General features: G+C 46.6%; 1 protein-coding gene across 1 annotated transcript; it reads left to right on the top strand.

Moving 5' to 3' along the window:
- Positions 1 to 1,058: 1,058 nt before the first annotated feature.
- dtxS1_0 (Nonribosomal peptide synthetase) lies at positions 1,059 to 26,904 on the top strand (the record flags this gene model as incomplete). Its single annotated transcript, XM_031149455.1, has 21 exons — positions 1,059 to 2,302; positions 2,457 to 2,586; positions 2,643 to 3,270; positions 3,389 to 7,386; positions 7,440 to 8,043; positions 8,135 to 10,643; positions 10,695 to 10,797; positions 10,846 to 12,065; positions 12,159 to 13,073; positions 13,191 to 15,717; positions 15,776 to 16,345; positions 16,500 to 17,546; positions 17,636 to 17,727; positions 17,870 to 19,336; positions 19,407 to 19,704; positions 19,964 to 20,592; positions 20,731 to 20,874; positions 20,947 to 22,909; positions 23,034 to 23,774; positions 23,837 to 24,205; positions 24,268 to 26,904. The coding sequence occupies 21 exons, from the start codon at positions 1,059 to 1,061 to the stop codon at positions 26,902 to 26,904; spliced, it is 23,835 nt and encodes a 7,944-aa protein (XP_031007167.1).
- Positions 26,905 to 27,834: the final 930 nt, after the last annotated feature.

Genomic DNA, 27,834 nt, shown 5'->3' with positions numbered 1-27,834 from the left:
TTTAGCCATGGACCCTCGAGACTGTTTCTTGGTGTCAAGAATACCACCTGATGTTGACACTATGGCCCAGGGCAGCTTCAATGTGCATCTAAAGTGACGCTTTGGGCGTCCAAGGCGACGAATGTGACATGGCTGAATGTTATCACAGCAGTTTCTGGGTCGTCCAGGGATGCTTGTCAATGTGCTAAGGTCCACCTCTAATAACACCATTCAGCTCATCTTCCATTAACATCAGGTGCCTCGGATTCCGCATGAGAGTTTCCACTTATAGAAACACAACCAGAAGTTGCCAATCAGCCGGAATATTCTCCGTATCTTCTCGAATGTGTTTCTTCCACTGTGGCAAACTGCCCTTCCTAAGCTAACGGATGCACCTTTAACCCAGGTCTCTCCCCAAAGTGGAAACTTGCCCGCAATGTCGGGGGTGACAGCTTTGAGTCCCAGCTCAATAAACATATGCACGATGGACCCTTCGTCGCCATGGACAAAAGTAGTTGAGATTAGCATAACTGGGTGCTCAACCCCTGCAAAATAAAAGCCATGTTACTCAAATTGGTTTTCAGATCTGGATAGGAACGAGCCATTGGGCATAACGTGCTGTGTTTCCTATGCGTCAAGCTTTTGGATGGAGTCGCAAATAGCATGATGGCACGGCACAGGGATCCGAAAGACTTGGCCAGAAGCCTCATCATCATACAAGATGTTTTTCAGAGTTCAAGGCCTTTCCCATCTTAATAAGAGACATTGACCCTTACTCTTTCCATTTACCAAGGCTCCGAACAAGCACAATCCAAGCAAAGGCTACACAGAACTTCTTAAATCTAGCCCAAACACTCCAGAACAAAATTAGCCCAAAATCTACCTTTTGTTGTCTCCAAACCCCGTTGAAGCAGAGGTAAAACCCACTAACCCAAAATTTATCTGATTTGAACAGCAGTTGTGCGCAGTTCTCCTGTCTTGAGTGATCAAAAGTGAGTTTCTCAAGATTGCGAGAATGCTAGCTAATGTTACAGTCTAGGCCATCATCTATTGAGCTCCTAGAAACATCAAGCAACGCAATGGCGTCAGGTCCTATATCTGCGAACAGAGAAGATTCTTTATTCTCAAATCTCGATGACGCTATCCCGTGCCGAGTTCCTCCCTTCGAACACCTTACCAGCAACGAGACATATTCTACTTCCACGCATATCCAGCTGGCCGACGCTGATCGCCTTCGCGAATTGTTTGCCAAAGATCCAGAAGCGGTACGAACTACTATATGTTTGGCTTGGGCACTTCTTCTCCATAAATACGTAGGCCAAGATGATGTATTATTTGCCTATCGAAATGTTACATCTGCAGAGAACACCATTGATGTCCCTGTTATAAGGATTTTGTTTGAGAAAGCAATTCTTCTCGCAGACCTGATCGGCAAAGCTCGGCAACTTGGCCACTTGGGCTCTCAATCCGTCTCGAGCGTCTCTTTGATGGACCTATGCAACACAGCAGTGATTTTTGACAATTCTGTAGACTCAATCTTGAAGAAAGAAATGTCTAATCCATTATTACTCAGTCAGGAATTGGAACAAGTCGGTCATATTGCTCCATTTTGCTACCAAATGCTTGCTGACGAACAATTTGCACAGTTTTCACTCTGCCTTGAAGTAAGAATCACTAGTGATGAACACAAAGTTGTTCTCCATCACGATTCCAACAAAACATCTACAGAGCAAGCTCTCAATATCGCAAGCACTGTGGACAGGCTGCTGAGTGAAATCCTGACCCGCCCTAATGCCTCCGTCGCAGACTTGAACTGTGTAAGCGACCGCAACATTAAAGACATTACTACTTGGAATACTAGGCCACTGGAGGTCGTGGAAAGATGTATACATGAAGTCATTCACGACCAAACTTTGTGCAAACCCAATGCAGAAGCAGTGTGCGACGAACAAAGAACCCTTTCCTACCGCGACCTAGACCAGATGTCATCCCGACTGGCTGATTATCTATTGAAATTTGGACTGGGTCCCGGGGTGTTGGTACCTTTGTGCTTCGAGAAGGAAGTTTGGAACGTCGTATGCATGATCGCGGTGCTCAAGGCAGGAGCCGCATTCGTCCCTTTTAACCCTGGCGCACCGATCGCCCATCTCCGAGCCCTGTCATTGGACGTTGCCGCAACGGTTATTCTGTGCTCCCAACAGCATGCTGGGATGTTGTTACCCGTCGCGGAACACATAATCCCCGTGGACGGTGAGATGATTGGCCATTTGCCGGAATCAAATGGCGCCAATCGTTTAGCACAAAGTTCTGATCTCGCCTACGTGTAAGTACCCTAGTATTGTTAGTAGCGATACATTATCCCAGTGTGTCAAGTGCGTTTATCAAAATGTTTAAGGAAGTCCTTATTTCACTGGGTAGTAGCCCATCGCCTCCTGTCTTGTCATGTATTCCAAGTAGCCGTTTCTAATCAATGGCAGAATTTTCACATCTGGGACTACTGGTCAGCCGAAAGGAACCATGATTGAGCACAGGTCTTTCTGCTCCGGTGCAAAAGCCCATGCTCCTGCGATGCTCATTAATTCAAGGTCACGTGCCTTACAATTCGCGGTATTTGCCCCTCGTATGAGTTTGTCCCGGATAGTATGCTAATAGCAATTTCCTAGGCACACACTTTTGATGCGAGTCTAGTTGAAATTCTGACTACGCTTATGGTGGGTGGCGTGGTTTGTATTCCGAGTGAAGACCAGCGACTTAACAATATCACTCTTGCTATAAACCAGATGGGTGTCAATTGGGCAGTCTTGACTCCATCCTTTGTTGGATTCATCAACCCAGTGGACGTTCCCGGCTTGAAGACATTAACACTTGCTGGTGAAGCCATGAGTCAAACCCATATCTCAACGTGGTCTCATATCAGCCTTATCAATGGCTATGGCCCCAGCGAATGTTCGGTGGCTGCTGCAGTTAACTCGCACGTCACACCTACCACATCTCCAACTCATATTGGAAGTGCAACTGGGGCTTATCTGTGGGTAGTTGAGCAATTTGACTATAATTGTCTTGTGCCGGTGGGTTGCGTTGGAGAACTTCTGGTGCAAGGTCCAACCCTGGCGAGAGGCTATTACGGGCAGCCAGACAAGACTACGGAGTCCTTCATTCCAACTACAACCTGGGCCCCACTTTTTGATGCCAACAAGCAGAATTGGAGGTTTTACCGAACCGGAGATTTGGTAAGACAGTCTTCTGATGGGACTCTAATGTTCGTGGGACGAAAAGATACACAGGTCAAAAGTAAGCATTGTGCCCCAATAGTATCTTCACAACAGAAACCTTCCTCCTTATACATCCATCATAAATTTTGGTATGTTCATGCATGGGGAACGTTGGCTAATTATACACTCTGCTACAGTCCATGGGCAACGTGTTGAGCTTGGGGAGGTTGAGCATCACATCAATGTTGACCCAGATGTTAAACATGCTTTGGCTCTTCTTCCGAAGTCTGGTTACCTCAAGGATCGGCTTGTCGCTGTTCTGTCTCTCAAGAGTTCCAATGAACTCAATGACAATCCCAACTTCACACTCGTCGACGGCAACTGGCCCGAAATTATGAGACAGCGCTTACTGTCTCGGCTGCCATCGCATATGGTGCCATCAATGTGGTTAATCATAGAAAAGGTTCCTACACTTCCTTCAGGGAAACTCGACCGCAGGATAACAGCAACCTGGGTGGAGAGCATGGATGAAAGTTCATACCGTCGCATCGTTGATATTTCACAACTGAGCGAAAATACCCTAGGAGGGTCTGGAGGACCTACAACGGAGATGGAAAACAAGCTGCGCCAGATCTGGAGCCATGTCCTTAACATCGAATTGGATCATCTTGGACTTGAATCTGCATTCCTTTCTCTCGGTGGAGATTCCATCAGCGCTATGCAGGTCAAGGGACAATGTGTCAAGGAAGACATCAGTCTTGGCGTCCAGGAAATCCTCCGCAGCAAGGGTATCAAGCAACTTGCTCAATGTGCGAAAGCTGTAGAGCATCAAATGCACCACGAAGAGTTACTAAACCAGAACTTTGATCTCTCTCCTATCCAAAATCTGTTCTTTGAGCTCCCGAACCAAGGGCAAGGCCACTTTAACCAAAGTTTCTTTCTCCGCGTTACTCGGAAGATTCAAAAGGAAGACCTTCGTGCAGCAGTGGAGACAATCGTTAAGCGGCATTCAATGCTCCGAGCACGATTCGAGAATACAAATAAGGGATGGCAGCAGTGGATCACTCCAGATACTTCCACCTCATACCGGCTCAAAGCCCATCAAATTGGCGATCGCACGGAAGCTACTACTGCCATATCTGATAGCCAAACTTGCCTTAATCCTACCTCCGGCCCGCTGTTTGCTGTCGATCTTTTTGACGTCGATGGGAGCGAACAGCTCTTATTCATGGTAGGGCATCATTTGGTGATCGATTTGGTCAGCTGGCGCATAATCCTGGAAGATCTGGAGGAGCTTCTGATAAATCGAAGTAGTTCACCGACGCAAAAGCCATTGTCATTTCAAACCTGGTGTCGATTTCAGGCCGAAGATTGCCAGAAGCTTGCTGTCGACAAGGTTTTACCTACCCGCGATGTGCCATCGGGTGATACTGAATACTGGGGAATTACCAATCACGCAAATACCTACGGCCAAGTCAAGTGCGAGGGGTTTGAAGTTGACGCGACTACCACTTCGAGGCTTTCCACCCTTTGCCACGAGACGCTCCGAACAGAAACTATCGATCTTCTGCTGTCTTCATTGATACATTCTTTCTCTCTTGTATTCACGGATCGCCCCGCGCCAGCTATATATAATGAGGGGCACGGTAGGGAAAGGATCTCTGGCATTGCAGCAGATCCATCCAGAACTGTAGGGTGGTTTACGATCATGTATCCTGTTTGCGTACCGTCAACCGTGTCCAAGGATCTGGTCAATACTGTAAAAGAAGTAAAAGACTTTCGACGAAGAATTCCAGATAACGGAAGGCCATACTTTGCGAGTCGGTGCTTGACCGACAAAGGCAAAACCAAATTCGGCAAATCATCCACGCTAGAAGTCACATTCAACTATCTGGGCCAATACCAGCAGCTTGAACGGAAAGGCGCTCTTCTGACACCTGTCGAAGACATGGCTGGTGAGGCAAAAGGTGCTGGTGGCACAGCAGATGTTGGGCACGATACCCCACGGTTCGGCCTCTTCGAAATATCTGCAGTGATTGTGCAAGGCAAACTTAGGTTTTCATTTACGTTCAACCGCGACATGATGCATCAAGACAAAATATCGAATTGGATAACAGCTTGTCAAAGTACGATAAATCTCCTCACTGAGACATTGGCGAAGATGGAGCCTCAAGCAACGCCGGGAGATTTCCCTCTTCTGTCCCTTACAACTGAGAGTTTTAACTCGATGATCAATTCCAGCCTTCCGTCTCTTGGGATCTCTAGTATTGATGATGTGGAAGACATCTATCCATGTTCATCCATGCAAGAAGGTCTTCTTATCAGTCAGACCAAGAGCTCTGCATTTTATGCTGTCCGTGTCATCTGCGAACTAAAAGTTCAGAATGGTATTCAAGCCAATGGCAAGCGTTTGCAACTGGCGTGGCTGGAGGTAGTGCGCCGCCACCCTCTACTACGAACTGTCTTCATCGATAGTGTGAGCAAGGATGATGGACTTTATGACCAAGTGGTTCTCAAACAGGTCCTCTCAAAAGTCATAATAGAACACTACACTCATGAAGACGAGGCTCTAAGTGTGCTAGCCGAAACAAAGTCCTTGGAACATGACAACTCCAGTCCGCCTCACCGTTTCACGATTTGCGACACTTCAGAGGGGAAAATATTCTGCAAGCTGGAAATTAGCCACGCAATAATGGACGGGACTTCAATGTCCATTATCTTGAGAGATCTTGCTGCCGCTTACGAGAACATCCTCCCACAGAGACCCGGGCCGCTCTATAGCGATTACATTTCCTATCTGCAGAACCAGCCGAGCGACGTAAGCATCGAGTACTGGAAATCGTATCTGTCTGGCCTGGACGTTTGCACTTTTCCGCAGCTTAACGACGGAAAAGTTTCCGAGAAAAGTCTAAAAACAATACGATTGGACTTCAAACCATCCCAATTCTTGGAACTGCAGAAGTTCTGCGATGGCAATGGAGTCACCTTCTCAAACATTCTTCATACGGCCTGGGGACTCACTTTGCAGAGCTTTACCTCTTCCGAAGACACCTGCTTTGGATATTTGACTTCTGGGAGAGACGCTCCCGTTGACGGCATTGAGGATGCTGTAGGACCTTTCATCAATTTGCTTGTCTGTCGTGTCAGAACTGCACCTGCAAGCCGCCTTGGTGCAGTGCTTGACCAAGTCCAAAAGGACTACATTGATAGCTTGCCATATCGTTCAACCTCACTAGCAGAGGTGCAGCATGCATTACGACTATCCGGGACTGCTCTTTTCAACACCGCCCTTTCTTATCGACGACTGCCATCTGAATCGAATACGGGTTCGACCAATGTTTCCTTCTTGGAATGCTTGCCCACGTACGACCCAACGGAATACAGCATTTCCCTAAATATTGAGGCTTCAGATGAAAATGCGGCTATAGATCTCGATTACTGGACCGATTACATATCCAATGGACAAGCTGTGAATGTCGGCAGCACATTTATGCAATGTCTTCAAAACATCGTCCACCATTCAAACGAGACGATTGAAAGGCTAGATCACTTCAGCAAAGAAAATCGAGAACAAGTTCATAGATGGAATGCCACGATGCCCCAGACTATTGATGATTGCGTCCATACAATCATTGAACAGCAGGCTGAGATGCGGCCTGTTGCTCCCGCTGTCTGCGGGTTCGATTTGGAACTGAATTACGGTGAACTGAATGATATAAGTGGACGCCTCGCCTTTCTTCTTTCCGGTATGGGCATTGGACCAGAGACGTTTGTTCCTACTTGCTTTGATAAATCTTCGTATGCAATTGTTTCGATGCTTTCTGTTTTGAAAGCTGGGGCCGCGGCTGTCCCTCTCGATGCAACTCACCCAAGGAGTGCCCTTGAACTTCGAGTAAGAGATACTGATGCGAAAGTTGTTTTGGCATCCCCGTCTCGAGCAGAGTTGTTTTCCGATATGGATGTACATGTCATACCAGTGTGTAAAGAGCTGTTGGATAAACTTCCAAGTCCTGGTGACTGGAAATGCTCTACTGTTGGACCGAATAACGCAGCTTTCGTCATTTTTACTTCAGGTAGTACCGGCACTCCCAAAGGTGTTGTCCTAGAAAATAAGGCAATCTGCAGCAGTGGGCTAGCAACTGGGAGTGCATACGGCTGGGGCCCTGGATCAAGAGTTCTGCAGTTCGCTTCTTATGTAAGTCATTGACAGCTTTCCCCCCTCTGAAACTTGCTGATACACATTCAAAGACTTTTGATAATTCACTTGCCGAGATATTCATTGCCTTAATGCGCGGAGGATGTGTATGTGTCCCATCCGAGCATGATCGCTTCAATAATCTAGCAGAAGCCGTCAACAAACTTGGGGTCAATTTCATGGATATCACGCCCACGGTGGCTAGTCTGCTCCACCCCTCTGATGTCCCTAACGTCAAAGGCTTGAGTTTGGGAGGGGAACCACTCACTAAGGACAATATTGAGGTCTGGGGCAATGAAGTTGCGCTTCATTGCTGTTATGGCCCTTCAGAGTGCTCGATAAACTCGACGTGGAATGGCGATCTTAGAAAATCAACTGAAGCTACCAACATCGGCAAGTCAATTGGTAGTGTTTCATGGATTGTGGATCCATCAAATCACGATCGTCTTGTGCCAATAGGCTGTGTTGGAGAACTGCTTATCGAGGGCCCAATTTTAGCTCGTGGGTACCTCAACGATCCCGACAAAACATCAAAAGCCTTCATCCGTAATCCGATGTGGGCCTCTGGCCGTAACGACCGATTCTATAAGACGGGTGACCTATGCAGATACAATTCGGATGGAACCATCACGTATTTGGGACGAAAAGACACCCAAGGTATGTTATTTTGCTCATTGGCCACCATTAGTTTCACATCCAAATATGATCTCTAGATTCAATACTACGGCTAATGCTAACTCCTACATAGTCAAGTTGAACGGGCAACGTCTCGAACTTGGCGAAATCGAGCACCATGTGAAGCGCAATCTCAATATTGATGTGAAATCTGCTGTGGAACTCATTCCAGTCTCAGCAGTAGCCAAGGCACTTGCAGTATTTATATGCCTACCCTCGGGAGAGGATGCTAGCCCCGACGAATTCCTCCTGGCTATGTCTGATGAAGTGAGGTCGATATCAACGGCATTAGAAGCCGCCATCTCAGCTGCACTTCCGGCTTATATGGTCCCAAGTGTATACATTCCAGTCTCTTCCATTCCCATGACGTCTTCTGGAAAACTTGATCGTCGTAAACTACGCACAGTTTGCCAGTCACTATCTGGAGATCAAATTACAGGATACAAGCTCGCACGGAGAACTGGAAGACAGCCATCAACGGAAATGGAAAAGCTTCTTGCTCAATTATGGCAATCAGTATTAAATCTCGACTATTCTGTCGGCGCCGATGACAACTTCTTCAAATGCACCGGGGATTCTATAACGGCTATGAGACTTATCGCAGCTGCTCGCGCTGAAGGAGTGTGTTTGGGTGTAGCCGACATATTCCGGAAGCCAAGACTCTCAGATCTAGCAACCGATGCGACTCTTCTCTCTAGCTTTGATAACATTACTTCGCAGTCGGCCATTGAGCCATTTAGTCTCTTACAGATTAACAAATCTATTCCGGACTTGCTTGCTGAGTTAGCTTCTCAATGCCATATGGAAATTGAATCCATTTACGACGTCTATCCGTGCACCAGCCTCCAGCAAGGTCTCATTGCGTTATCCAGCAAGGATCCGGGTGCTTACGTTGCACAAAATATCTATCGCTTGCCACCTGGTATCGATCTGGACCGGTTCCGTTCGGCCTGGGAAAAGGTTGTCGAGGCGGAAATCATCTTACGAACAAGGATTGTTTATACTGAATCCCTTGGCTTCCTCCAAGTAATCACTAGAGAGCCAATTACGTGGCATGAAATTGCCAATCTCTCGGATTTTGTGGAACAAGATCGCCAATTACCTTCATATAATGGAGGCCCGCTTTCTAGATACACGATAGTTGAAAGTCCTGCGAGCACTCATTTTGTCTGGACAGCCCACCATGCAATTTACGATGGCTGGTGTATTTCTCTATTGCTCGAAAGGGTTGAGGCTTGCTACCATGATATCAGAGCCGTCGATATGGCGATAGGAGCAGGATACCCCCGATTTATCAAATTCCTCTCGGAAATCAATGCATCCGAGTCAGACGACTTTTGGCGGTCCCAGCTGTCAGAACCAACATCCATACACTTTCCTACTCTTCCGAACCCTACTTATCATATACATGCGACTAGCACTTCATCGCACTCTGCTTCTCTCATTCGGGAAACTGGAAGCCACATTACATTGCCATCCGTAATCCGAGCTTCTTGGGCACTAGTAGTGGCAATCTACTCAGGCAGCTCTGATGATGTCGTGTTTGGAGAGACTTTGACCGGCCGAGACGCTCCTGTTCCCGATCTTGCAGATATCATAGGGCCAACACTCGCAACAGTTCCAACACGTATCAAGATCGATGCGGAAGCTAGTATTGGGAAATTCCTTGAAGACATACAAGCTCAATCTGCGGAGGCTATCCCTTATCAATATTCGGGGCTTCAACACATCAAACATCTCAGTGACGACGCAGCAATTGCTTGCGGATTTCAGAATCTTCTAGCTATCCATCATGATAGTAAAGAAGCAGCGGATGGCTTTTGGGACTTGCAGAGTAGTGGTACAACTGGGACGAATTTCTACTCTTATCCACTCACCGTGTCTTGCCAAGTTGGAGAGAATAAGGTAACCATCGATGCTTACTATGACAAAGATGTTATTTCCAGTTGGCTAGTGGATCAAATGCTACGCCAGTTTGAATTTGTTCTCAGTGTCCTCAATTGTCCAGACAACCAACGTTTGAAGCTAGGCCAAGTGAAGATGCTCAAACCAGAAGATGAGCAAGCCATCTTGACCTGGAACAGTACGAAGCCGAGGGTCGTTGATGAATGCATCCATGACATGATCAGCCGCCGGGCCCTTCAACAGCCAAAGTGGGGTCTGGCAGTCGATGCGCATGATGTAAAGTTGAGTTATTGGGAACTTGATCGGCTTTCAACTCAGCTGGCACATTATCTCCTGGAACGAAAGTTAGAAAATACCCTCATACCCGTCTGTTTTGACAAATCCGCTTTTACGATTTGTTCTATGGTCGCTGTATTGAAATGTGGCGCGGCTTTTGTGCCTTTGGATCCCACGGCCCCTGTTGCTCGTCTGCGGGACATTATAAAAGACTCAGACGCAAGAACGGTACTGTGTTCGCCTCGATTGCTGGGTCTTTGTGGATCGGTTGCCTCTAATGTAATCGCGGTCGATCTTGAAATGATAGAGAAGCTACCGAAGCACGAAGAATTACTTCCAGCTGTGGATAGTAACAGTGTTGCCTATGTCATCTATACAAGCGGCTCAACTGGTAAACCAAAGTTAGTAGATCCCAGCATCATAAAAGGCATTTCATATTAACACGAATTTAGGGGAACCATTGTTCAGCATAATGCGTTTTGCGCTGGTGCCGTGGAACATGGCCCGGCTTTAGGCATGTTATCGAGTTCTCGAGTACTACAATTTGCATCATACGTGAGTAACCCAAAACAAAGGAGTCATTTTCTCAGTCGCTAACAGCAGCTGAAGACGTTTGATGCGAGCTTGCTTGAAATTCTCACAGGCTTGATTATTGGTGCTTGCATCTGTGTGCCCGATGAAGACTCAAGAATGAATCGAATCACCGATGTCATCAATGAGATGAACATCACATGGACGTTGTTGACGCCATCTTTTATTCAGACCATTCAACCTTCTGCTGTCCCCACCCTGAGAACTTTGGTCCTTGGAGGAGAAGCTATGAGCCAGACCCATATTTCAACCTGGGCTGATAAACTTGAACTTATCAACGCTTACGGCCCTAGTGAATGTTCAGTCGTAGCCACTGCAAGTCCTCAGATGACGCTTACCACCGACCCTAGCAATATGGGAAGAGCAGTTGGCTGCCGTTCTTGGATTACCGATAGATCGAATCCGAATCGACTTGTTCCAATTGGATCTGTGGGAGAGCTTATTGTAGAAGGGCCTATTCTCGCCCAAGGTTACCTCAATAACAATTCGAAGACAGAAGAGGTGTTCATAAAAAATCCCGAGTGGTCGTTATCACAGAACCACCCTGCTAACACGACAACCAGAAGGTTTTATCGAACAGGGGATCTGGTCAAGTATGCCGCAGATGGAAGTTTGCTTTTCTGTGGGCGGCACGACCACCAAAGTAAAATACGCGGCCAACGAATCGAATTAGGAGAAGTCGAGGTTCATCTCAAAACTGATCCTGCCATACAACACGCCCTGGTCACGATCCCAAAGGCAGGCTTCTGCAAGAAACGGCTTGTGTCCGTTCTGTCACTCCAGGAGTTAGCGACTACAAACATAACGGCCCATGGACTCAATATCGTTAATCGAGAGGCAAGCGCATTTTATCTCACCGCTATCCAAGACAGACTCCGTGATTATCTACCTGGGTATATGATACCTTCAAATTGGGTCATAGTGGAAGGTTTGCCTCTTCTACCATCTGGAAAACTTGACCGTAAACGTATCGAGAAGTGGGTAGAAGAAATGAGCTCTGAAGTGTACCATCAAATTTCGGATGTTGAGAGTGCTGTCACGAAAACGACCGGGACTGCGGTTGAACGGCAACTACAGGCCATATGGGGAGCTGCCCTCAATCTCTCGCCAGACCACATTGGCCTTCAGCAAAATTTCCTTTCAGCTGGTGGCGATTCTATAAGTGCCATGCAAGTTATGTCGAGCTGCAGAGCAGCGGGATTAGGTGTGACAGTCCAAGATATCATCCAGAGGTCAGTTTCACCACGCCCTCTTCGTGTCTTCGGATTATTTCCCGGCAAACAAAATCCATATTGAACAACTGCTGATCCTAAGATTAATAATAGTAAAAGCATCTCCCAGCTCGCATTGAGAGTAACGCTCCCAGAGGCAGAGAGTTCTCACGAAGAAGAGTTAGATGCAAATTTTGATCTGTCCCCGATCCAAAAGCTCTACTTCGAATGCGTTGGAGACAAATTCAACCACTTTAATCAGAGTGTAGTACTTCGACTAACACGCAACATAACCTCCGAGAGTCTCGCACTTGCCGTTGAGTCGTTGATGCTCTCGCATTCCATGCTACGGGCACGATTCAACAAGATCGCGACTGGAGAGTGGAAACAACAAATATCCCGTGATATATCCAACTCGTATCACTATAGCGTAACAACAACGGCCAGAGACCAATTGGATAGCCTGATTGAGACTCGGCAGAAAGGCCTAGACATTCAAAACGGCCCCATCTTTGCGGTCGACCTATTCAATATTAGTGACGAAAGATCTCAAATTCTTTCCCTCATATCCCACCACCTAGCAATTGATGTTGTTAGTTGGCGGATCATCTTGCAAGATCTGGAAGATCTGTTGAATACAGGCGCATTAAAGCTGAAAAGTTCTATACCCTTCCAGGCGTGGTCACGCCTTCAAACAGAGCATTCGCAGCAATCAATTCCCAAAAGGTTATTCCACCCAGAAGATGTCCCAAATCCCGATTTCTCCTATTGGGATATGGTGGACAAGCCCAATGTATATGGAGATACCATTGAAGATGGCTTTGAAATCGACACAGAAACTACGCTTTCACTTCTTGGGGTATGCCACGAATCATTGCAAACGGAGCCAGTTGATGTCTTCCTCGGCGCTATACTGCAATCTTTCCACAAGGTTTTCTCAGACCGAGCGACAGTTCCAGCAGTTTACAATGAAGGACACGGTCGAGAAACTTGGGCTTCGAAGCTGGATGTCTCGCGAACAGTTGGCTGGTAACTAAACTTTTCCTCACCCGCCTCTTCATTTCTGCGGTGTTGTGATTCCCGAAGAGTGGTTTATTATCTTAGATCTTACTCTCTGCATATAAAAATATCACTAATACGATGTAGGTTCACTACCATGTGCCCGATCTATCTTCCGTCTAGCTTAGACATCGAAACGGATCTAATTAACACTATCCGCTGGACCAAAGACCTCAGGAATCGGATTCCAGACAAAGGTCGGCCTTACTTCGCCTATCGACTACTTACAGAAGAGGGGAGAGAGCGCTTTTCGAACCATTGTCCAGAAGTGACTTTTAATTATCTTGGCAAAATGCAACAGCTAGAACGAAAAGAATCCCTGTTTCACGCTGTTGAAGGGGTCAAAAATTTTGATATAGGTGCGGATGTGCCACGATTCGCGCTATTCGAAATCTCGATCGTCGTCGAAAATTCAACTCTCAAGGTTTCTTTCTCTTACAACCGGCGCATGAAACGTCAAGCCAAAATACGTCGTTGGGTGGTTGAGTGCCAGAGATCCCTCGAAGATGCAGCCAAAACCCTTACGCAGTCGAAAGTGGAGTCTACTTTAAGCAATTTTCCACTCATTCCCCTCACGTATAACGGTATATCAAAACTGGTCGAGAAGCTACCGCAACTTGGCGTATCTTCATTGGACGATATTGAAGATGTGTACCCGTGTTCTTCTACACAACAGGGCATGCTGCTTGCCCAATTGAAAGACCCGAACCTTTATGCATATAGCGCTATCTTTGAAGCCAAGCCAAAAGGGTTCGAAACACAAGTCGACGTTCGTTTACTCGCCGAAGCCTGGCAGGCAGTCGTTCGACGACACGCAACACTGAGAACTATGTTCACTGACAGTGTCTGTCAAGACGGTCTCACCGATCAGGTTGTGCTCAAGGATAAAATCGCTCGAGTGTCTTGGCTGGAGTGTGAGGATTCAGAAGTATTTTCGACGCTTCAAAAGCAGCAGTCCCTCAATTTCCGAGACTCCCAGCCACCACATCGATTTACTGTATGCAAGACTGACGGTAATCGTGTATTTTGCAAACTCGAGATCAGCCATAGTATTTGCGATGGCACGTCAATACCCATCCTATTAAGAGACCTCTCAAACGCCTACGGAGATGCTTACTCTAGGGATGTTACCGGTTTCCTAGCCACGAATGACGATATTGCACAGAATAAATCGACATACAATGTCATCGGACCACTTTACAGTGACTACATCGCGTATATCCAGGCCAGCCTTCCAGACGACGATATCAACTACTGGAAAAATTACTTATCAGATGTTGAGCCTTGTCTTCTAACGTCGCTCAATGATGGAGTGCACGAGACGAAAGTTCTTCGATCGCTTGTTCTTAACCTCTCAAAAGCCGGGGAACTCCGTATGTTCTGCAATAAGAATGGTCTGACCCTCTCGAACGTATTGCAACTTACCTGGGCAATAATTCTTCGACTATACAATGGCTCTGTAGAAGTGTGCTTTGGCTACTTGACATCTGGGAGAGACGCGCCCATCCGTGGAATCCAAGATGCTGCGGTCGGAGCTTTCATCAACATGTTAACCTGTAGGTCAAATTTAAGCAGCTCAACAAAAATGAGCCAGGCTTTGGAGCAAATACAGACGGACTTCATCCACGGTATGGCCCACCAAAGCTGCTCTCTTGCTGAGGTGCAACACGAACTCGGCCTTTCTGGGACTAATCTCTTCAACACTGCCTTCACTTTTCAGAAGCGATCGAGTAGCACGGATATTTCTGGCTCCGCATTATCGTTCAACATCGTAGATGCACAAGATCCCAGCGAATACGATGTTACAGTCAATGTCGAAGCGTTTGAATCGGCAATTGAGATACATTTCGGTTATTGGTCCACGACACTCTCTTCTCCTCAGGCTTCCAATTTGGCCCAAACCTTTGAGCACGTAGTGAATACTATTATCGAAAATGATCCAGAGAGTGCCATCGGAGACCTCAACTTTTTCGGTGACCGCAGCCGCGAACAGGTTCTAGCTTGGAATCAGACTCTTCCACCAAAGGTTAATAAGTGTATACATGAGATAGTACAGCAGCAAACTCGGGCCTATCCAAAGTCTAAGCAAGCTGTATGCAGTTGGGATGCCGAATTGAGCTATATCGAATTGGATAATCTTTCAACGCGCTTGGCAGCTAAGTTGATAGAGCTTGGCGTTGGACCTGAAATATTTGTCCCTTTGTGCTTTGAAAAGACAGCATGGGCCGTTGTATCTATGATAGCTGTCATGAAGGCCGGAGGTGCTTTTGTACCACTTGACCACACCCATCCGCAGGGTAGGCTCCAGCAATTCATCGACGACGTGGATGCAAAGGTGGTCCTTTGCTCTCGGCAGAATTATGAAAAGATATCTGCTGTCAGCAAACAGGCATTAGTTGTCGATCGCGGCATCATAGATCAGCTCGACAAAACCTCTGCGGTCCTTCCAATTGTCTCACCAGACAATGTGGCTTATGCCATTTTTACTTCCGGCACTACTGGGCGTCCTAAAGGCACACTCATTGAACACGGAGCATTTTGCACAAGCGCTATTGAGCATAGTAAGGCCATGTATATGCGTTCGGATTCTCGCGTGTTTCAGTTTGCATCATATGTGAGTACTAGTTCCCTAACCTTTTACTACCCAGTTTCGCTAACTCCCTTGGATCTAGACATTCGATGCCTCGGTCATGGAAATCTTGACATCTCTCATCGTCGGAGCCTGCATTTGTATTCCAAGTGACCAGGACCGAATGAATGATATTCCTGGTGCTATCAAGCGAATGGGAATCACGTGGACTCTCTTGACACCTTCAGTTGCAAGCACTTTGTTTCCTAAGAGTGTTCCTAGTCTCAAAACGCTCATCACGGGTGGTGAGGCAATGGCGGCTGGACACATTGCGAAATGGAAAGGGAAAGTTGCCCTTGTTAATGCATATGGTCCAAGCGAGACCTCTGTAATTGCAAGTGCAAGTACTAAAGTCGACGAGCGTGGCAATGAGAATAACGCCGATCCATCGAACATTGGACACGCAGTCGGTGGGCGGACTTGGGTTGTCGATCCTCGAGATTATAACAAACTCGTGCCTATTGGGTGCGTTGGGGAACTTGTTGTCGAAGGCAGGACGGTCGCTCGCGGATATCTGAAAAACGAACAAAAGACTGCCGAAGTATTTGTCAACGACCCTGCTTGGCTGAGACATTTTCAGCATAAGGAGCGAGTTTATAGAACCGGTGATCTGGTAAGTTAGAGCAAAGTTCCGCTTTTCAAGTCGGGTCTATTGTCAAGTTATGCATCCGCTAAACTATTACTGGATTTATTCCTTACTCCCCGTCAACTTTTGCCTTTTTTAGTTCCTCTTCAAGAATTACACTAACTTTGAGACCTTGATTTAGGTACGCTACAACTCAGATGGATCTCTGAGCTTTGTCGCACGGAAAGACACACAGGTGAAGTTAAATGGCCAAAGAATTGAGCTTGGGGAAATTGAACATCACGTCAAGACGATTCTCCCAGACAATTACCAATCTGCTGTGGAGCTGGTGGCACCAATGAGCAACAGATCTACCAAGGCACTTGCAGCCTTCTTTTCTTCGGCAATCAACAATTCTAGCTCCGATATCGAGGACGAGAGGATATCAGGTGTTGAAGATATATTATTGTCAATGTCAGAAGGGGCTAGGGCTATTGCTAAGAATCTCGATTCTTCGTTAGCCTCGGTTCTGCCTACCTATATGATCCCGTCATTCTATATCCCGGTGACAAAAATGCCGTGGACAAGTTCCGGCAAGCTCGACCGATCAAGACTACGCAACATCGTGCAGTCTCTATCAAAAGAAGTCACGAATCCTTATAGACTTGCCACGTCTAAGACCCACACCAGCAGGGTGCCAACGTCCCCAATCGAGCAAAAACTGCAAAGGCTATGGGAAACGGTCCTAAGCATATCAAAACAAAGCTCTGTGGGTCTTGAAGATCACTTTTTCAGGCTTGGTGGAGATTCGGTTTCTGCTATGCGACTGGTGGGCTTATCCAGAGCCGAGGGCATTTCATTAAGTGTCATGGATATATTTCGCAAGCCAAGACTATGCGATATGGCATCCATTTGTAGCGCCGTTAAGGAAGAACACTCCTCCGAGCTGGTGCCCTTTTCCCTATTGAAACACGGCGAACTCATTGATGATGCTGTGCATGAGCTTGTTGAAAAGTGTCATGTTCCTAGAGAACAGATCCAAGATGCTTACCCCTGCAGTCTGCTTCAAGAAGGGCTCATTACTCTTTCCATGCAACAGCAGGGAGCTTATGTTGCACAGAATGTCTTCCTTCTTCCGAATGATTTGGATATCGGTCGTTTCAAACAAGCCTGGCAGGCAACCATCCAGGAAGTCGACATCTTACGCACCAGAGTGGTTCATATGAACTCGTCTTCTTTCCTTCAGGTGGTAAGTTATATGAGTGTCTCGAGTGTTTTAAGACATCAACAAAATTCCAGATTCTTCCGGGTTAACGATCGCTAACTGTGAACTTGCAGGTCCTCCAGGCCGAACCAATCGAGTGGAAAACATATACTAATATGCAGAAAATTTCCGACTCGCAGGTTCAACTGCCTCTTTATAATGGCGGGTATGCAAATTCCTACGCGTTTCATTTTTCTACTTGGACAATCTGGGAGTTCCAGTGTCCTTTTTGTATATCTCAGACCCTCCAAGCACTAATCAGTCAAAATACTTCTTCAATAAGCATAGCTGACATTTGATACTGATAGGCCTCTTACTGAATACACAATTGTCACTGATGCAGAATCAAACGACCGTCACTTTGTTTGGTCAATACATCATGCGCTCTACGATGGTTGGAGTCTACCGATGGTCTTGAAGAGAGTAGAGGCAGCATATCGCAGCGGCTCGAGCCTGCCCAAGAGCCCGTACGCTATCTTTATCAAGTATCTCTCCGAAGTAGATGAGCCCGCATCCGATGAGTTTTGGAGAAAGAGACTTTCTGGATCATCTCCGCTGCAGTTTCCACAAAATCAGCATTCTTCGTCCGATCACACAATGAATAATCAGACACTCATACACAGTGTCCAAATCTCCCAGAATACTTCAAGCATGGGTATTACCCTTCCTAGCATCATTCGTGCCGCCTGGTCAATGGTTTTGGCATCGTATTCCGGGTCGAATGACGTTGTTTTTGGTGAGACATTGGCTGGGCGAGACATTCCCATTCATGGGATCGCGGAAATAATTGGACCAACTTTTACAACGGTCCCTAATCGGATACAAGTACACCCCCACCGGAGAATCATACAATTCCTGCAAGATATCCAAATGATGGCCACCGAGGTCATCCCGTATCAGCATGCTGGACTACAGCGAATTAAAAGACTTGATAAAGATGCCGACCTTGCCTGTAATTTTCAGAATCTTTTGGTTATCCAAACAGCAGACGAAGATGTTCAGAACGACATGTGGGATATTCAAGGAACCGGCGTGGCATCAAACTTTTTCACATACCCCTTAGTTCTTGAATGCAAAGGTTCCTCGAAAAAAGTAGACATCACTGCGCATTATGACGAGAACGTTCTCTCAACTTGGGAAATTCAACGAATCATGTACCAGCTGGACAATGTTCTGAAGCAACTCAGCGATCTACACAAATTTGGTGCCAATGCAGTCCTCGATGAAATAACTGTGTTCAGCGCAGAGGACAAAGAGCTTGTACGAGAGTGGAATTCTAATAAGCCAGAACTGGTTGATGCATGTATCCACGAGGAATTCGAAGAAATGGCCGTTTCTCAACCTGACTCCCTGGCCATTACTGCCTGGGATGGACAATTTACATACGCAGAGCTCAAGAATGAATCAACACGCCTGGCATACCATCTCGTTGGGCAAGGTATTGGATCAGAAGTCTTTGTGCCAATATGTATGGACAAATCCAAATGGGCAATCGTCACAATTCTTGCAATCCTCATGGCTGGTGGTGCTTATGTGCCGCTAGATCCATCAGCACCCACATCACGGCACCAAGAAATGATCAAGGATGTCGGCGCCACTATAGTCATCTGCTCTCCAAAATACAGCAGTCGGTATACAAGCATCATCGAGAAACCGATTACCATAAGTCAGGAAATGCTAGACAGCCTCCCAGAAAAGTCACTTCATGGCCAAGACTTGCTACATCGCGCAACTAGCCGGAATAGTTGTTATGCCATCTTTACAAGTGGTAGCACGTAAGATTTATTTCATTTTTCGAGACTGCTATTCATTTTGCTGGGAGGATTGACTAACAATTTTATTCAGGGGGCGGCCCAAAGGTACGGTAGTCGAGCATAGAGCGATTGCAACAAGCTCGGCGGCAATGAGACGCGCCCTTTTGATGAAGCCATCTTCCCGTGTATTCCAATTTGCGAGTTTCACATTCGATGTGTCCGTTTTAGAAACCCTCACCGCGCTAACCAATGGGTCTTGTCTTTGTATTCCTTCGGAACAGCAACGAGTGGGAGATGTTGCCGGTGCAATTGACTCTCTGAAGGCGTCTTGGGCTTTCCTGACTCCTTCAGTCGCGAATTTGATTGAACCTGCAACCGTGCCATCCCTAGTGAGTTTCATGTTCCATAAATTTCCATCTCAATTCAGGATCCCAGGGCTGCTGAAGGCCCGGGTCTCGGGGATTACTTCACAGAGCTTCTCATGCAACCAAGTGCCCACAAGTACCGGGGGATTTTACAGTCTATTACAATGTAATATTCCATTTGGGATAACAAGCTTTATTGTTTTATATGTCAATGATTGCGCTATCAGCGCATGGCTTTGTTGTTTTCATCAATTTTTCATAGAGCTGACGTTTCTCCGTACAGGAAATTCTGGTTTGTGGGGGAGAAGCTATGTCGGTCGATAACGTGCTCAAATGGGCTTCCAAGGTTACCTTAGTAAACGGCTACGGACCCACGGAAGCATCTGTAATTGCAATCGCGAATCCCGAGGTTAGCACACAAAGGGATGCCTCTAACATCGGCCGTGCTCTGTCCAGCGGCCTCGCGTGGATCGTCGACCCTCAAGATCACAACCAAATGGCGCCAGTGGGGTGTGTTGGTGAATTGTTGCTAGAAGGTCCATTGTTGGCAAGAGAATACATCAACAATAAGTCGAAAACTGACGAGGCATTCATCGAGCGGCCATCCTGGGCAATTGCTTTTGATCTGCCAAAGCCCATGGCCAGACCTCCGATCTCGCGATGTCAGTCCAGTCAGTCTGGTAGCTCCTCAAATAGCCTTCAGAGACCCCCTCTATCACCATTTCAGTCAAAGCAGTCGGGCAGATTTTCCTTCACTGGAAAGAATGCGCATCATCCCCCAATGTTAAGATCACCATCCGACGATTCGCAAATCAGCAGGACTTCACCCCTAAGCAAGATGTACAAAACGGGAGATCTATGCAAATACAGTTATGACGGCTCGTTGATATTCATTGGCCGAAAAGATCACCAGTATGAACCCCCTTCTATTTCCCATCGTGTTCCTTGGTATATTACGCACTGTATCTGTTTGTAAAGATTCTTCGGAACAGCTTCTCTCCCATCTACGACCTTGAAAAAGAACTATCAATACTGACCCTCGTGACTAAGGGTGAAACTTCACGGACAACGTATGGAACCAGGGGAAATTGAGCATAATTTAGACAATGATCCAGAGGTTCAAAACGCCCTTGTCGCACTACCAAGATCCGGTCCTTTCAGAAATAGGCTACTAGCAGTTGTAACACTTAACGAGTGAGTCAAATTATCAATCTCGAGCTTCCAGATAAGGTTCCGCGGCTTATTACTAACTTTTACCTCCTTCAGTCTCGCCACAACCGAAATCACGAAAGACAGCTGCGAGCTTATAGAAGAAGGCCCCCGGGCTGTCACTGCTCGTAGCAAAGTCAATGGGGTTCGTAGTCGACTATCCGAAACCCTTCCTCCATTCATGGTTCCCGCGTCGTGGTTGGTCGTAGAGTCCATTCCACTCCTGCCTTCTGGTAAACTAGACAGGCGTAATGTCGAGACCTGGCTTTCAAGTATCGACGAGGAAACCTATGAAAAGATCATGAACGCCGAAGAGGAAGAAGAAGACACAATACCGGTAACAGAGACTGCTTTGCTTCTTCAGCAAATTGTCTCACGAGTGTTGAATCTTCCAACGCACCGAGTAAAGCTCGCCAAGTCGTTTGTGGCACTTGGCGGAGATTCTATTGCAGCTATGCAAGTTATGGCTCTTTGCAGGAAAGAGAGGCTCAACTTCTCATTATCAGAAGTGCTTAAAAGCAAGTCAATCCATCTGCTAGCATCCAAAGCTCATTACGAGGACGCTGTTCAACACCACGCGGAGACTTTCGAAATTGCCTTTGATTTGTCACCTATTCAGCAATTATACTTCCAATCCCAATCCGATGGGTTTTATGAAAAAGAGGCGCGATTCAACCAAAGTTTCTCGCTCGAGATTACACGCCGCGTGGCTTCCCAAGATCTCAACTACGCTATCGAGACGATAGTTCGTGAGCATTCCATGCTTCGGGCTCGTTTCAGTAAAAACTCGGCAGGCAAGTGGCAACAACGCTTGACACGGGATATTTCCTCTTCGTATCGATATCGATTCCACGAGCTGGATACCGCCGATCAAATCCTAGATATTGTGTCACATAGCCAATCTAGTCTCGATATTCAGCAAGGGCCCCTTTTCGTTGTGGATTACTTCAACATAGTGGGACGTCAAATGGTATTCCTCGCAGCACATCACCTGATCATTGATATGGTCTCGTGGCGTATCTTGATCCAAGATCTGGAAGACATCTTAAACACCGGGAGTATCTCTTCAGAAAAGTCATTGTCGTTCCAGATATGGAACGCAATGCAGCAAGAGCATAGTCAACGGGCTACTACCCAAAGTAAAATCCGCAAACTCCCTATCTCTGCCGCACCTGCGGATCTCGACCACTGGGGAATGGACAAGGTCGCCAATACCTACGGTGATGTTTTGTCGGAATCATTCACAATCAATGAAACATTCACCAGCCTAGCTCTTGACGAAAGCAATAAAGCCCTACGTACAGAACCTCTAGACCTCTTCCTTGCAGCTATCGCACACTCATTCAGTCGAGTTTTTGTTAATAGGAAAACTCCATCGGTATTCATGGAAAGCCATGGGAGAGAACCTTTTGATAGCAGCATTGATCTTTCAAGAACCGCTGGGTGGTTTACGACCATTGCGCCAATTCATGTCGACGTAGACACCGATGACGATGATGTAATAGAGACTGTGAAACGGATGAAAGATAATCGGCGCAAGCTGAGTGACAATGGAAGACCTTATTTCGCACACCAGTTTCTTACGGCGAACGGCAGAGCACAATCTCAATCTAGCATGGAGATAATTTTCAACTATTTGGGGCGTATGCAGCAACTGGAGCATGACGACTCGCTCTTCCAGCAATGGACATATCCTGAAGACGATGAAACTTCTAAGCTGATTGCAGATGTTGGGCCAAAAGCGACAAGACTTGCCTTGTTCGAGATCTCAGCAGCGGTTGTGAAAGGTCAAATCCAATTTTCTTTCCTCTACAATAGCCGCATGCAACACCAACGAGACATTCGGCGATGGGTAAATGAATGTCGGGATACATTTGAGGAAATTGTTCAAAGACTGGAAACTAGTACTGAATCGCCTACATTTACTCTCAGCGACTTTCCGCTACTACCCATATCCTACCCGGAATTGGAGAAGATCGTTTCGAAATCATTGCCTCTAGTAGGTATTGAAAAAGATGAGGTAAGTCTTTTTTGGCGAGCTCCCCACGAAGTACCTCATATACGAAACAATTCTGGTTTATTTTAATCCTCGTAAATCCCTTTTCATTTGCAAGCCATTACTAATGCAGAGATTAATAACATAGGTCGAAGATATATATCCATGCGCCCCATTACAAGAGGGTCTCTTGATCAGTCAGCTGAAAACCCCAAGTCTGTACCATTTCCATGCTGTCTTTGAAGTCCACCCCCCATCAGCTCAGAATGGCATTTCTATCGACGCTCAACGATTAGCGAAAGCATGGCAGCGAGTCATAGATTATCACGGATCCCTTCGCACTGTTTTCGCCGATAGTATTTACAAAGGAGACATCTTCAACCAGATTATCATCAAATCAGCAGATAGTGGTATCATAATTTTGCGATGCGATGGCGGCGAGGCTGAAGCCCTAGAAAAGCTCAAAACCGTAACCATTCTAGAAGCGAATTACAAAAAGCAGCCCCGCCTCCCGCACCAAGCTGTCATCTGCCAGACTTCCAGTGGCAAAGTTTACTTCAAAATCGAAATCAACCATGTGGTGATGGACGGTGCTTCTGCCAACATCGTCCTACGCGATCTAGCTGCAGCCTATCATGGAACGCTTCCTAAGGGACTAGGACCGCTATATAGCAATTACATTGCGTATATTAAAAGTAATCCGGTCGATGAGAGCATCAAATTCTGGAAGTCCTACTTGGAAGGGGCACAAGCATGCTACTTTCCTAACCTTAATGCAGCTTCAGACGACGAGCGATGTCTAGGATCCGTCACAATGAGCTTTGACCGGTATGCCGAACTACAAGATATGTGTAAGAAGATAAATGTTACTCTCGCAAACCTTATGCAGGTAAGTTTATTTGAATATATACCTCCAATTCTTAAATGAATGGAAACTAACAGAAAGCTAAGGTGGCATGGGCCTTTTGTCTTCGTCATTATACCAAGACAAACGACGTCTGTTTCGGTTATCTCACATCAGGAAGGGACGTCCCAGTCGATGAAATTGAAAGCACGGTTGGAGCTTTCATTAATATGCTCTGCTGCCGGATCAAATTCTCCAAACAATCGACTATCACAGAAGTATTTCGGAAGACACAAGATAATTACCTCGAGAGTCTTGAACATCAGCACTGCTCACTCGCCCAAGTCCAGCATAATATCATGGCTGGACAAGCTCTCTTTAATACTGCTGTCTCAATTCAGAGCTCGGGTTCCTCAGATGGGGTGGAGGATACTTCCATTTCATTTGAACCCGTCGCTGCGCATGATCCAAGCGAGGTAAGTTTGTGAATATCAGCAGCAGGTTACATCTTGGAAGTCAGGACTAACTCCCTCCATAGTACGCGGTGACTCTCAACATACGAACATCACAGGGCGATGAGGGAGTTGTATTTCGATATTGGAGTAACACCGTATCAGACGAGCAAGCTAGCGGCCTTGCTGAGATGTTAGCTCGCATGTTAGACAACTTCATCGATAAGCCGCATCAGCTTGTGGAGGACGTCAACGTCTCTGAGCCCATCGCTGAGTCACGAGACCAGAAATTGCGGAACGAAATGACGCTCGAAAAGAAACCGGAGGAAGAACAGCCCCGTCTGTGGAACTCAGAAACAGAGTTGCGAACGATGGTCAGCAGTTGTGTACAAGAGATCCTCGATCAGTTGTTCAAGTCTGGCGCATTGGTCAGCTATGACCACCAAGGGCTTCACAACAACATTAATATCACTACCCAGCACATTGTCTCCCCTATCATCGAGTATTCAAATATGCAAATTCCACCAATCCACCAGCAAGTCGAGAAGCCAAAACGCAAAAGCGGATACGAGCCTAAGGCATTTTCGAAAAGGGGAAATGTTGAAAAAAAGTTACTCTCCATCTGGAGCGAATTATTGCAAGTGTCCGGGGATCTCGTTGAAAATGAAACCAATTTCTTCGAGCTGGGTGGTGATTCTATTGTTGCTATGCAGATGGTTGGTGCAGCTCGGGAAGAAGATCTGCCATTAACGGTGGCCAATATCTTTCGACACCCAACCTTTGCAGACATGGCCGCAGCAATACAATTGGCCCAAGATCCTGATGAGACCGAAGAGTTCAGCGACGAGTCACAATACGATGAAGCCCGTGAAGCCAGATCACAAGACCTCCAAAATGCTATGTACCAGCGATATTCCCTTCTCGAAGCTGCCAACGTGGATGCTTTTCTGCAAGAAAATATCTGTCCAAAGGTTAGAGCATTTCGAGGTGGGATCATTGATGCATTCCCTGTCACCGACTTCCAGGCTCTTGCAGTTATGGGAACTCTTATGGAATCCAAATGGATGCTCAATTACTTCTTCCTTGAAGGGAGAGGCCCCTTGGATCTGAAACGTTTAAAAATCGCCGTTTCACGAATGGTCGACTCCTTCGATATTCTCAGGACTGTCTTCGTGCCTTACGGCAATCGATTTCTCCAAGTCGTCCTCCGGAAACTGCAGCCAAGCTTTACAGTTCACGAAACAGACAATTTGGCCCATTTTATGACCGAGTTGCAGAAAAAGGATCGTGAATATACCACGCGTCTCGGGGAATCCTTCCTTCAAATTACAATCGCTAGGGAAAATGGAAGCAATCGCCATCGTATTATTATCCGCATGTCTCACGCTCAATATGATGGAGTATGTCTACCAAGCATACTATCCGCCCTACAAGCGGGATACCAAGGCCAAAACATCCCGGCCACACCTTCTTTCTCAAACTACGTACGAGATGCAGCAAGAACAATGACCAATGACCACTATGTGTACTGGAAGTCCCTTCTACAAGGATCTTCAATGACAGAGATAGTAGAGCGTCAAGGACCCAACTACAGCAGAGGCACCGATGCACCAACAACCCTCAAGCGGATAGTCCAGATCCCATCTCTAGCATACGAAGCTATCACTCCCGCGACAATCATAAAATCAGCATGGTCTTTAGTACTAGCCCAATTCTCCGCGTCGGCGGACATCGTTTTCGGCAATGTGATCAGTGGTCGCAACGCGGCCGTTCTAGGCGTCGAAAGCATGATCGGACCTTGTGTGAACATGATTCCGGTACGCGTATCTTTCCAGTCCACTTGGTCTGTCCTTGATCTCCTCAAGTATGTGCAGGGCCAGCAAATAGCCAATATGCCCTATGAATCACTGGGTTTCAGGGAGATTGTAAAGCACTGCACGGAGTGGCCGGACTGGACGAACTTTTCGACCGTATGCCAACATCAGAATATCCAGAGGCAGACAAAGCTGCAGCTTGGAAGGAACGAGTATGTTCTTGGAGCTGTAGGCAGCCAAGAAGATTTTGCAGACATCACTGTACTCTCCACACCGCAAGAGGATGATGGCATTGAGATCTGTTTGATCTTCACCGAGAATAGTGGCATTACGCTACCTTTTGCGGACAAGCTTTTCAAGTCCCTCTGCGATACAGTCGTCTCGTTCTCGTCTAATCCCCGGGCATCAGTGCCCACACGAGACGAATTATCTTCTCTCTCTCGACAAGCTTTGAAGCAAGATATCCCAAAGCGATTGCCTGATCTCAAAGTTCATCTCGAGAATCTAAGCAAACAGGAGCTTGTTTCTTACTCAACTGTTCTGAGCAAAGCCTGGGTTGAAATCTTGCACGATAACAACTCCGAGATTATTCTTCCGCCCATCATCCCATCATCTTCGTTCTATGGTTTGGGCGGCGATATAATCGGCACATCACAAGTTGCGGGGTTGCTAGAGAACGAAGGGCTGAGAATTCGAGTTGAGGATCTTGTTGATCATCCGATGTTTGCGGATCAACTTGCCCTGGTCGTCATTGCTGCCAAGGCAAAGAAAGAAAGGGACGATGATGATATGAAAGATGTCAATGCTCAGCGAGAAATTCCGAAGGAAAAGAAAGGCTTGAAGAAAATATGGGGCAAGGGTATTGGGGGGCTTGCAAAAAGGGTTAAAGGGAGGCGTGGAAGTGACTAGGTGGGGGTCAGTGAGATAATGGCTTCAAACTGCTAAAGAGAAGATGTATTTAGTACATCTTTGACATTTGATCCATGAATAATTTTAAACTGTCGGTCCATGCTTCATACCAAGAAGTCGGGTCTTCGCCTGACTATTAGTGACAAAATTGACCGCCTCCGAAATGCAGCTTTGACGACCGTTCATTAGTCCAGACTAGCTGGAGCAGAACGGACTTCCCGCGATTTGATAGTATGGAAGAAATTCGGGTAGATCAATACCAGAAAGACGTGCATGCTTAGTATCATTGTTTAATTCCACACTAGAAGTTAGGAATAAGTTGTAATTATAGTTTTATTTCCAGAGCTTTATTTTTATAGGCCAACTAGGTAACACGGCTATAAATAGCAACTTTCCATAGTAGAAAAGCTTGTGAAATTAATCACAATGTATGATTTTCATCCCTAATGTATATATTCAGCAATAGCTAGTTTATTTCGTAAATACAAGAATCATAAAAGAGTCAAGTGTAAAACCGTAGCTGGATGGTCTCCCCGCCCAGCCCCGAAGTCCGGCCGGCCATATTTCTCTTTCACCTACTTATTCTACACTAGGGTCTACTCCCTAAACTCCCCCAATTCCCCATCTTCAAGCAAGTACGGACGGAGTGCACATACAAAAGAAGCCCCTTCCAGAATTAAACGTTCAGAACCTCATCCACCTTTGGTAGTCCCAGGCCGTCCCCGACGGATACCGGCACCAACATTTCGGCCCTACTTCCCCGCTGAAACGGCAGCGTGTGCCCAATCGCCTACTCCCCAGGGGGCGGGACGATTCAGCAGCGCAATATAGCCTCAATCCCCCGAGTCAGCGATAAGCTTTCTCCACAACCGCGTCCTACGCCGCCTCTTTCTTGGCGGAACCCTCCTATAACGTTCTTCGCTGTGGACT

Source organism: Lachnellula hyalina (assembly GCF_007821495.1).
Source record: "Lachnellula hyalina strain CBS 185.66 chromosome Unknown contig00032, whole genome shotgun sequence".
Taxonomy (NCBI): Eukaryota; Fungi; Ascomycota; class Leotiomycetes; order Helotiales; family Lachnaceae; genus Lachnellula; species Lachnellula hyalina.
This window is presented reverse-complemented; position numbering and strand designations above follow the sequence as displayed.